General features: G+C 48.1%; 1 protein-coding gene across 2 annotated transcripts in view; it reads left to right on the top strand.

Moving 5' to 3' along the window:
• The window catches only part of GYPC (glycophorin C (Gerbich blood group)), a 49,149-nt gene extending 42,205 nt beyond the window's left edge, over window positions 1-6,944 (top strand). For both annotated transcript variants that reach the window (XM_070389052.1, XM_070389048.1), the window contains 2 exons: window positions 3,949-3,999; window positions 6,275-6,944. In XM_070389052.1, the coding sequence (XP_070245153.1) occupies window positions 3,949-3,999; window positions 6,275-6,471 (248 nt within the window). In that variant the 3' untranslated portion in view covers window positions 6,472-6,944. The remainder of the gene's footprint in view (window positions 1-3,948; window positions 4,000-6,274) is intronic.
• Window positions 6,945-12,446: the final 5,502 nt, after the last annotated feature.

The following is a 12,446-nucleotide window of genomic DNA, read 5'->3' as shown; positions in this document are numbered from 1 at the left end:
GAGGCCACTCATACTTGTCCAGTCTCAGGACTAGACTGTTGTCTGCTTCCGATCTCAGACCCACATCTGACCATAAATAACATTTTGCTTTGCCATAAACACCCCACCCTGCTACCTTAAGTTACCCATCAACCCCCATCCCAGATCCTGAGCTCACAGTGACCGTAATTCCAAGCTCATATGTACCCTTGAACCTCAGCAATGTGTGACCTTTCATTCCAGGCTCTTAATCCAGTTGCATACTAACCTGTCAACTTCCTGCACAGGGTCTGAGCTTATTCCAACTAGCCTTCTGCAGATATCCCATGTCCTTGCTGCCAGCTGAAACAGCACAGGGTGGTGTAGCCAGTGACTCTCACTGAAGCATCTCCAGAGGCAAGAGATCAAAGCCCAGGTTTTAGGACCCTTGGTGCCATGGATGGCAAGCAGTTATTTGGGGAGAAAACTGAGAACTAGAGAGAAGTGAGCATTGTTATAGGGGCTAAGCTCTCTGCCTGGAATGCTTATACTCTTGTCTGTGCAGCAAACTCCTATTCATCCTTCATAAACCCATCTTGATAAACCCTTTCTGGAAACCCTTCTCTTACACCAGCAGTTCTCAACCCTGAATGTGCGTCAGAATCACCTGGGCCCCAACTCCAGCATTTCTGGTACAAAAATGTAGAGCCCAGGAATGTGCATTTCTAACAGGCTACCAGGAAATCCTGTTGTTTTAGGGACCACACTTTGAGAACCACCATCTTACACCATCCGCACCTTCCCAGACATGCCCAGGCATCTTCTTCTATGCCTGTTCTGACCTATGTGGCAGGTCTGGCCAGGCTGAAGTGTCACTACCATGGAGTCAGTCACATGGTGTGACTTGAACAAATTAATATCTGGTCTCTACACATAAGCCAAGAAATTCACCCTCAAGTGATCCAAGCCCTTACCTCTGGTCCTCACCCAGCTCACCTAGGCTCATCATTGGGCAGGACCTGCAGGGTTAAGTGTGCCGACCCGAGGCTGCTCAGGCACACACAGGAGAGACTCCAACCCAGGGAAATCAGTTACACTTTTCTGGAGCTTAGCTTCCAAATCTGTGATAAGGGAATAATAGTAACTAGTACTGAATGGGATTGTCGCTGGGACTATTTGAATTAAAATACCTTAAGTGTTAAGAATGGTACCTGGCAAATGGCAAGCAATTGCCAATTGTTTTTAAAAGAGAAATAACAGTCCTTTCTAATCCTGGCTGCATTGGACAAATTTGACTTAAGAAAGGCTTGCCTTCACCTGGAAAATTCCTCACAGCAATCTTGGGTATTTGAGCTTCTATACCCATCCATGCTGACTTAAGGAAGGTTCTGTCCTTTCTTACTTAACTCTGAGGGGCTCAGTAATCTAGGAAGTTCTAGAATGCTGGCCTCTAAATGCATTCATTTGTATGCATGCTTTTATCCTAGGAATCATGCATTCAGTAAATGTTTATTAAATGCCTACTATGAACTAGACATGGAACAACAGACTGGTTCCAAATAGGAAAAGGAGTACATCAAGGCTGTATATTGTCACCCTGCTTATTTAACTTATATGCAGAGTACATCACGAGACGCTGGACTGGAGGAAACACAAGCTGGAATCAAGATTGCTGGGAGAAATATCAATAACCTCAGATATGCAGATGACACCACGCTTATAGCAGAAAGTGAAGAGGAACTAAAAAGCCTCTTGATGAAAATGAAAGTAGACAGTGAAAAAGTTGGCTTAAAGCTCAACATTCAGAAAATGAAGATTATGGCATCCAGTCCCATCACTTCATGGGAAATGGATGGGGAAACAATGGAAACAGTGTCAGACTTTATTTTTGGGAGCTCCAAAATCACTGCAGATGGTGACTGCAGCCATGAAATTAAAAGACGCTTACTCCTTGGAAGGAAAGTTATGACCAACCTAGATAGCATATTCAAAAGCAGACATTACTTTGCCAACAAAGGTCCATCTAGTCAAGGCTATGGTTTTTCCTGTGGTCACGTATGGATGTGAGAGTTGGACTGTGAAGAAGGCTGAGCACCGAAGAATTGATGCCTTTGAACTGTGGTGTTGGAGAAGACTCTTGAGAGTCCCTTGGACTGCAACGAGATCCAACCAGTCCATTCTGAAGGAGATCAGCCCTGGGATTTCTTTGGAGGGAATGATGCTGAAGCTGAAATTCCAGTACTTTGGCCACCTCATGCAAAGAGTTGACTCATTGGAAAAGACTCTGATGCTGGGAGGGATTGGGGGCAGGAGGAGAAGGGGACGACAGAGGATGAGATGGCTGGATGGCATCACTGACTCGATGGACATGAGTCTGGATGAACTCCAGGAGCTGGTGATGGACAGGGAGGCCTGGCGTGCTGTGAATCATGGGGTCGCAAAGAGTCGGACACAACTGAGTGACTGAACTGAACTGAACTGATGTGCTAGATACTAAGTCCCAAGCTTCATTTGATCACCCTGGATTGAGGTGTCCAGCATCCACTTGACCTTCCCTTGTCTGTGCCTACCTCCCCCGTCCTGACACCTGCTCTGTCTTTTTGCTGAGTTGAGGCTTTGTTTTCTCCTCTCCCCCACCTCCAGGCTCTATGCTGGCCCCAGAGCCCTCAGCCTGACCCTCCCTCCTCTGGGGGCCTCAAACCTGGAACCCCCACTTCCTCCTACCACCAGCCAGCTTCTTATCAGAAAGAGGCATCTGGCAGCTTCGCTGGGGAGAATGACCTCATCACACTATAATTAAAGTGACTCTCTGAATGGAAATGACTATTATGAAGCATCCTTCTCTGTTTTAATAGGAGGCACCCTTGTAATGGGAAAATGGGATTTCCGTGTGAACACTGAAGTTTCCATGCTCTAATAAATCCTTCCTCTCACCCATCTCCCAGAGGGGAGGTTCCTGCTCTCCTGCACATCCTAGCCTTCTGTCTAGATCACTGAACTTTGGAAAAACACACTCAGTAACTTAGATAGTCCCACAGAGTGCCTCTCCCATAGAAGAAGAATGCAGAGGCCTGTGTAGGGTCTCAGACAGGGATCTCTGGGAGGGGCATCTTCAAGAGAGATGAGACACAGGGCCCCTCAGAGAAGGCAGACTAAGTCCCGGTCTCAAGCCTGACCACCGACAAGCTATGTGATGGTGGGCACATCACTCTCTGAGCCTCAGTGGCCCACCTGTGAAATGGGATAATAAAAGCGGTGGTGCTGTCGCTCAGTCATGTCCTATGCTTTGCAACCCCATGACTGTAGCCCTCCAGGCTCCTATCCATGGCATTCTCCAGGCAAGAATACTGGACTGGGTTGCCATTTCCTCCTGCAGGGGATCTTCCCAACCCAGGGATCAAATCTCCTGTTCATCTCCTGTTCATCCTCCTCATCTCCTGTTCATCTCCTGCATTAGCAGGCAGACTCTTTCCCACTGCACCACTTGGGAAGCCCCCAGTACACCATGCACCTGGTATACTAGATGGACAGCAGCTAAACCAACAACTGACATATGCGGACACCCCACACGTGGTCTGTTTTTACCATCATCACGAGAAAAGCTAAGGCCTGCAGGGGCAGGTGATGCTGCACTAAACACAACTGGACCTGTCATCACACCCTGCACAGGTGTCTGGTGAGCAGGTACAGGGAGAGCTCTGGGTCAGAGGGGCGATAGGGATGCAGCAGGGGTCCCTCACGTCCTGGAGATGCCATAATGGTGTCTGACAGCCCTAGGGTTCACACAGCGCTCTCCAGCAATGGTCAGCAGCCAAGCAGAGCCTGGGCCCTGCTCTGTGCTCCCAGCCAGAGGCCTGTCCATGTACCATACAGTTTCCTGTGCACCCTGGGCCAGTGCACCTGCGAGCAGGGGGTACAAGCTCGTTGGAGACACTGCAGGGTGTGGGTAGCCATCCTTTCTCATCTCAGGCTCTTCTGTTCTGTCTACAGAGCCCAACCCGGGGATGGCCTCGAGTGAGATCAACATCGCTGTCATTGCAGGTATGCGGTCCTGGGGCCCTGCAAGTAGGCAGGAGAGTCAGAGGAAAGACTCACGGGAGGGCCTGCCATGGCCTCAACTTCCTTCCCTCAAAGGTGGTTAGAAGGTGGGCCAGGGACTCGGTCTCTGTAAGAATGTCCAACACAGCATCCTGGTGGACGAGGGGCCAATACAGCCGAATCAGGGCCTGTCAGGCCCTAGATCCACAGGGTTGGAGTCTGGAGGGACAGCCACTCCAGTGAGGAATGTGCAGGGCTGGGTGGGCTTGAGGGGCTGACCAAGGCTCCTGACTTCTTCCCCAGCTCCCTCCAGCCACACTCTTCCTTCCGATGTCTTACACTCCTGTCCCTCCATTCTAAGCCTGCCCCAGCCTTGCTTTGAACCCCATACTGGCCCTTGTTGGTCATGGCTATGACCCCAAACTGTTTCAGGACCCACTAAGTCTGTGAGATACAGCTTTTGGTGTCCTGAGATTCACACATCTCCCATAGTTCATTCATAGCTCAGGGAACTTCATGATTAAATATAAATAGATAAAAGCAGACAATCACTCTGGTGTTCTCCTACTCACTGGACAGCTGAACCTTCTTTTTTTTAGATAATATCATTCACATCATGCAGACAGGAATGCCTAACGGCAACGGGAAGTTGAGGAAATTGTACCACAAAGCTGAGACTGGCTTCAGCTATAGCCTATACGTATTCTCCACCAGCCCCTCCCTCAGTAAACCTACCTTCTAAGTCAAGGCAGAGAGTTTCTTCTGCACTTTAAAGCAAACACCTGAGCTTGAACCCCTTCCCAAGTTGTGAGAGTGCCACCCATTAATCCTACCCTAACTCTTCCATCCTTCCCACTCATCCTCTCTCTCCAAGACCCTGAGTGACCTGGTCCTTCTGACCAGCCCAGGCACTGCACCACCAGACCCCTGCCGCAGAACCTGCCTCCCAGGAGCATAGGGGAACTGGACTGGGCTGAGGAGCACAGACCACATTTCACCCAACCTGCCCCCAACCCTGTGGACAGCCCTCGCCTCCTCTCCTTCCTCCTACCCAGAGGACAGCCAGTTCAACTGGTCTTCCCAACACCATGCACTTTAAGTCCCATGCCCGGTTGGGACTGTCCAGCTTTTAAAACTGAGAAAGCTCAGATTGGTAAAGTATAAGAGAAATACTGAGGGATGGAGTGATGCACTCTGCAGGGAAAGGATAATCTTAGAGGAAGTGGTAGAGACTCATGATTCAGAAGGGAGCATCCAAGTTTACCAGGAAGATAAGAGGGGAAAATATTTTCAGCAGACAGAACATTTGCAAAGACATGGAAAAACGGTCAAATAAAAAGTGTTTGGAGAATTACAAATCAGCCAGATGGACTCCGGTAAGAAGAGTTTGAAAATGATTGCAAGTTCTTAATACCAAAGTGTCACAGAGTTTTAGAGGGGGCCATTCATATGAGGTACTAGTGGTAAAGAACCCGCCTGCCAATGCAGGAGATAGACGCAGGTTCAATCCCTGAGTCGGGAGGATCCTCTGGAGAAGGGCATGGCAACCCACTCCAGTGTTATTGCCTGGAGAATCCCACGGACAGAGGAGCCTGGCAGGCTATGGTCCATTGAGTTACATAGAGTCAGACACGACTAAAGTGACAGCACGCATGCATTCATCTGAAGATTGAAGGAGAACTTTGATTAAACATGAATGCTTTTTGGAAGGGGAAAACATCAGGTTGTTAACTGGTGATTTCTGAGTAGAAGGATTAAGGACATTTTCATTTCCATTTATATTTCTCTATATTTGCCAGGTTTTACAAAACGAGCGTGACTTTATAAAATAAAATTTTTCACTCTTTTAATATCTATATGTAAAATACCTAATTCTTTGGAATTAAACTTATTTAAAATTAAAAGTTTCAAGTCCCATGAACTTCTCAGTTTTAGGCAAAAGCATGAGTTGAATTCTGTGGATGATGCTTGGAGGTCTGCCTTCCTCAGTGGACCAGGAGGGCCTCAGAACAGGGTCAGTTCTGAGATGATTCCAGCCTCAGTCTGAGGGTGCTGAGTGGAGGGAGTGGGGAAGTCAGGGGTCACTTAGACGGGCATGGGGAGGGGCAAGTGCACTTGGCAGGGCAACAGTAAGGCAGGAAGGAGTCAGCCTGTCTAGGCTTGGTGTTTGTCCAGCAGCATGTCTGTCCTGGCACACCCCTGTGGGCATGCCTGCCCCGCCCGCACCCCAGTCCAGCCCCTGCCCCCCACACTGAGTTGTGTGCTTCCCCTCCTTCAGGCGTGATCGCGGCTATGGCCTTCGTGCTGGTCGGCCTCCTCCTGCTCATGCTGCACTACATGTACCGGCACAAGGGCACATACCACACCAACGAGGCCAAGGGCACGGAGTTCGCCGAGAGCGCGGACGTGGCCCTGCAGGACGACCCGTCCTTCCAGGACAACGGTGGCAACAGCAAAAAGGAGTACTTTATCTGAAGGACTTTACCAGGACTCAGCTCCCCCCATGCCTCCCAGTCCAGGAAAGAGAGCCCCACCACCTGCCCCATCACCTGCAGCACTGGGCAGCCCTCGAGCGCCCCCTACAGCCCAAGACACGCACCTCACCTGGGACACCGTGTGCCACCCGGCGTGGGGGCAAGGATCGAAGGAGGAATCCAGCTGGAGAGTCCTCTCCCAGGACCCAAGGGTGCTCAGCCGGACGGAGGAGGTCTGAGTCCTCCTGGGCTGTACAGGTTACCACCTGCGTGGGGGTGGAAGTCCTCGCTGGGTGTGAGTGGGGTGGTGGCCTGGGGGAGCAAGGAGTGAGTTGTCATCATGCTGACTGGGGACAATGGTATCAAACGTCAGCCCTTGACATTTGGGGGGAACAGCAGGTGCCAGAGCTCCAAGGCACCTTTGTCTCCCGTAGATGCAGCTCTGATTGGAAATAAATTTGAAATGTAACAGAGCATTCAGAGTCAAAAGACATGACTGTGATTGTTGTATTCTCTGATGAACTCCATGAGCTGATGCTGGGACACAGCTCTGGGCTCCACCGGGCAGGCGTCAGAGAACAGTCTATAGAGGTGGCTTCTGGGCCCCATGAGGGAGGGAGGGACCAGTGACCAGCAGGCATCTTCCCCACATGAGCACAGCTTCAGGAAACAAATATAGGGGTGCAGTGTCCCTCTAGAAATACCCCATGGCACTGGCTGAAGTGTTGGTTCCCAAATTCCTAGTATTACAAAGAATGGACCTACTAAAAATATGAGTGAAACTCATCAGAAAAGCATTCCCAAGCCCAATTCCAACATGTGTGGGAAAGGCTTCCCCACAGCAACAGGCAACTCAACTCAATTTTGACACTGTCTACCCAGAGATGGAATCAGACTTCACAGGTAAAGGACTCAGTCCTACAGGATCACCCTCATCTCAGATGTCACCTGTGCTTCCCACCAGCCGGCTACAAACTGGAGGTGCCAACCACTCCCTCCCTGGGTTCCATTAATGTGCTAGAAGGGCTCACAGAACTTGGGAAAATCAGTTTACCCATGATTTACTCAGATTACTGATTTATTATAAAAGGTTACTGAACCCACATTGCAAACTATTATATAGGATGGATAAGTAACAAGATCCTCATAATAGCACAGGAAACTATATTCACTATCCTATGATAAACCATAATGGAAAAGAATATGAAAAAGAATGTATATATATATATATAAAACTGAATCATTTTACTGTACAGCAGAAATTAACAAAACATTGTAAATCAACTAAACTTCAATTTTAAAAAGTCCATTGACCATAGATTTTAAAAAATCCATCAGTGGTGACTGACCATCAACCTTGAGACACATTCCCATTCCAGAAATCAAGGGGGTGATACTAAAAGTTACAAACCTCTAATTGTATGGTTGGTTCCCCTGGCAACCAGCCTACAACCTTAGGGGCTTCCAAAAGTCACCTTATTCAACCAACAAAAGACACCTTTATCACTCTCAACACTTAAGAAATTCTGAGGGTTTGGGGAGCTCTAAGCCGGGAACAGTGGACAAAGACCAAAATATATGAGAAATACATTTTGGTTATCTGAATGACCAAATATATATTTATTATAAATCACAGTATCACATCATCCTTCCCATGATAACAATTGATGATGATGGCTTCCAGTGGCTGGAGTGCAGGTGGCAGAGTGTCCGTTCCCTGGGTTTGGGACCTGGCTACTCTTTTCCTGGTCCTGGGTTCTTGAGCAACTCACTTGACCTCCCTGGTGGACTCTCGGGGTCAATGGCAGGAACAAATGTGTTGGGTGCTCAAAAGTAATTTTATATAATTGGTGTGTATCAGTCAATGAAAGTTCCTCAGTGCATCACTTCTCAATGGTTCCTCATGAGCATTGTTGTTATTCAGTCGCTCAGTCATTTCTGACTCTTAGCGACCCCACAGACTGCGGCACACCAGGCTTCCCTGTCTTTCACCATCTCCTGGAGCTTGCTCAAACTCATGTCCATCGAGTCGGTGATGCCATCCAACCATCTCGTCCTCTGTTGTCCCCTTCTCCTCACGCCCTTAATCTTTCCCAGCATTAGGGTCTTTTCTACTGAGTAGCCTCTTCGAATCTGGTGACCAAAGTATTGGAGCTTCAGCTTCAGCATCAGTCCTTCCAATGAATATTCAGGATTGATTTCCTTTAGGATTGACTGGTTGGATCTCCTTGCAGTCCAAGGAACTCTCAAGAGTCTTCTCCAACACCATGGTTCAAAAGCATCAATTCTTTGTTACTCAGCTTTCTTTATGGTCCAACTCTCACATCCATACATGACTACTGTAAATACCATAACTTTGACTAGATGGACATTTTTTTGCAAAGTAATGCTCTGCTTTTTAATATGCTGTCTAGGTTGGTCATAAGTTTTCTTCCAAGGAGCAAGCATCTTTTAATTTCATGGCTGCAGTCGCCATCTGCAGTGATTTTGGAGCCCAAGAAGGTAAAGTCGGTCACTGTTTCCACTGTTTCCCCATCTATTTGCCATGAAGTGATGGGATCAGATGCCATGATCTTAGTTTTATGAATGTTGAGTTTTAAGCCAGCTTTTTCATTTGCCCCTTTCACCTTCATCAAGAGGCTGTTTAGTTCCTCTTCACTTTCTGCCATAAGGGTGATGTCATCTGCGTATCTGAGGTCATTGATATTTCTCCCAGCAATCTGATTCCAGCTTGTGCTTCATCTAGCCCGGCATTTCGCATGATGTACTCAGCATAGAAGTTAAATAAGCAGGGTGACAATATACAGCCTTGATGTACTCCTTTCCCAATTTTGAATCAGTCAGTTGTCCCATGTCTGGTTCTAATTACTGCTTCTTGACCTGCATACAGATTCCTCAGGAGACAGGTAAAGGTGGTCTGGTATTCCCATCTCTTTAAGAATTTTCCATAGTTTTGTGAGCCACACAGTCAAAGGCTTTAGGGTAGTCAATGAAGCAGAAGTAGATGTGGCTCCTCAGAATAACCATGAGTTAAAGTGAACTTACTAACCATCCTCTTGCATGAGGGTCTTTCTAAGAGTCCCAGCAGCTCAGCAATCACTCATTTAGAGACTAGAAGCTCCAAGATAAAAGATTGCAGCCCAGGCAACCAGGAACTCCCCAGAGCTCAAGTTTCTTAAGGCTGAGTCATCTGTACAGGGAGTCAGCAAAAAGATCTTGCAGGATTCTCCCTAGGGAAATAATGGGACCCAAGCTCAGGCAGGAATGGCCACCATCTAAGGAAGCTGGAAGTCACAACAGAAAGAAGCAGAGATGGGAGAGACTTGATCCGAAATTGAGGCCTTTCCCTGGGTGACCCAAGCTCACTGGCCCTCCACATCTCTTCTGTATAATAAAGGGTTTGGCTGTATCCATGTCCCAAACACCACCTTGGCAAAGTGGCTATAAATAGCCCAAACCAAAAAGCTGTTCTGTGCACAGATAGGTTTGGAAAATAGTCTATTTAAAGAAAGCTAAACCAGTGCAAGTCCTCTTGTCATCTCCAGTATTCCAGCCTATGCATGACAGGCGGGGAGAGTCAGGCAGCACTGCCCAAATATATTTGGCCAGAAACCCCATTTCTTCCCAGAATACCTCTTGCAAACTGTGGACCAAGAATTCCTTAGAACACTTTTAGGAAACACTAAATGACTTCTTATATCCCTTCCTGTTGTGTCATCACTTTAGGATTTTGAGAATATGTGGGCACATGGCCTCATCTTTAAAGAATGTGAACATAGATCACCATTCAGTGGGCACAGAAAAAGCACCCAGAGCCCACACATACAAGTGATGCCAAAAACCTGGGCCCTGTGCACCAGTGCCAGATTGAATCTCAGAGACAAAATTTGGGTGAAGTAGAAAAGGCGATGGCGCCCCACTCCAGTACTCTTGCCTGGAAAATCCCATGGACGGAGGAGCCTGGTAGGCTGTAGTCCATGGGGTCGCTAGGAGTCGGACACGACTGAGCGACTTCACTTTATTTTTTCACTTTCATGCATTGGAGAAGGAAATGGCAACCCACTCCAGTGTTCTTGCCTGGAGAATCCCAGGGAAGGGGGAGCCTGGTGGGCTGCCGTCTCTGGGGTCGCACAGAGTCGGACACAACTGAGTGACTTAGCAGCAGCAGCAGAAAAGAATAGTTTTATTATTTTGCCAGGCAAAGGGGGACACAGCAGGCTTGTGCCCTCGAAAACTGTGTGTCCCAATCCAGAGGGATTTAGTGAGGAGTTTTATAGAAATGATTCAAGACAGTTGCTGCTGCTGCTCAACAAAATATTGCTGCTCAAAAATATTGTTGTGTGTATCCCTTGAGGTGCACCAGGACCCTGCCCCAAGGCTGCACTATTGTCTCTTGGCTGCTCTTTCTTTGTCGCCACATTTCTTCCCTCCCCTGATCAGTAACTATTTGAACCTGCTTTTTGGAACTCAGGAAATGTCATGGAGCCTGGAGTGTGTTCCCTATAAACAAGAAATGGGGGACACATAAAGGCATCTGTGCTCAGGAACCCCACAGGGTCCTGCTCAGTTTCAGAAGTGCCTTCCTTTAAAAAGGCTCCAGGGAAAAAATGAGCCCTTGGGTCTCCATGAGGGCTGATGCCTGTGGAAGAGGAATGCTCATCACCCCTCATTCCACAGCCCCAGGAAGCCTATACTGACTGCAACTTCGTGAACTGGCCCATCGGACCTGGGTTCCTATCCCCTCATTTCCTCAATCCCCTCCCCTCAGCCTCATCCTCCTGGCCTACCTAGTGTCCTGGAAAACTTTATGGAAGAACATCTTGCTCCCCAGCCCAATGGTCTCAGAACTTAATGAAGCTTAGGTTCTTAATGTCTCATCACAGAAAGAATTCAGTGAGAGACAACATGGTAGGCAAGAAGTGGATTTATTTAGAGAAATACACATCCCATAGACAGAATATGGTCCATCTCAAAAGGTGAGAGCAGCCTTGGGAGAAATACACTCCACAGAGTATGGGCCACCTTAAAAGGTGTGTGTGTGCTAAGTTCCTTCAGCATTTCTGACTTTTTGTGACCCTGTGGACTCAGGTGGTCCATAGCCCACCAGGCTCCTCTGTCTATGGGATTCTCCAGGCAAGAATACTGGATTGGGTTGCCACGCCCTCTTCCAGGGGATCCTCCCAACCCAGAGGTCAAACCCGTGTCTCTTATGTCTCCTGAATTGGCAGGCAGGTTCTCTACCACTAGCCCCACCTGGGAAGCCCCTCCTTAGAAGGTGGGAGGCCCATAAATAGAGGAGTTAGTTTTTATGGGCTGGGTAATTTCATAGGTTAATGAATAGGAGGGTTGTTCCAACTGTTTTGGGAAAGAGGCAAAGATTTCCAGGAATTGGGCCAACACCCACCTTTTGGCCTTTTATGGTCAGCCTCAGACCTGTCATGATGCCTGTGGCTGTGTCATTTAGCTAATGTATTACAATGAGCATATAATGAGGTTCACAGTCAACTAGAAGTCAAATCTGCCACCATCTTGGAGCTACCTGGCTCTAACCAGTTTATGTCGTGTCCTTAAGGGTTATGTCATTCTTTTAGAGATTGTTCCCAGTCCTCCTATGTCAGTGACATGGAAGCTGCAAGGCTGGGTTAGCCAACGAGGCTCTGTGTAGATGCCATCTGGGAGGGAGCAGTCACAGGTTGACTGCAGAGGTGAAGCAACCACACAAGGACAGAGCAATTTAGGGAGAGAAAGGTCACATGCACGGGCAGGTGACATCCAATACATATGGGTGTGCAAATGAATAGTGTTCCCACTGGGCAGGGAGCGTGCTTGCTTTATCTTTGATTCCTTCTCCTATGAGGGACTGGAGCATCCTTGCACTGGGCCTGCAATAGATGTTATCATGGCAAATAAGAGAAAGTATGCACACCCCAAGTCTCCAAGGGCTGTTCAGTCAGAAGGAGGAAGAGAAGGGTGTTG

This window comes from Bos mutus, chromosome 2, assembly GCF_027580195.1.
Source record: "Bos mutus isolate GX-2022 chromosome 2, NWIPB_WYAK_1.1, whole genome shotgun sequence".
Classification (NCBI taxonomy): domain Eukaryota; kingdom Metazoa; phylum Chordata; class Mammalia; order Artiodactyla; family Bovidae; genus Bos; species Bos mutus.
Note: the sequence above shows the minus strand (reverse complement) of the source record. Positions and strands in the feature narration are given on the sequence as shown.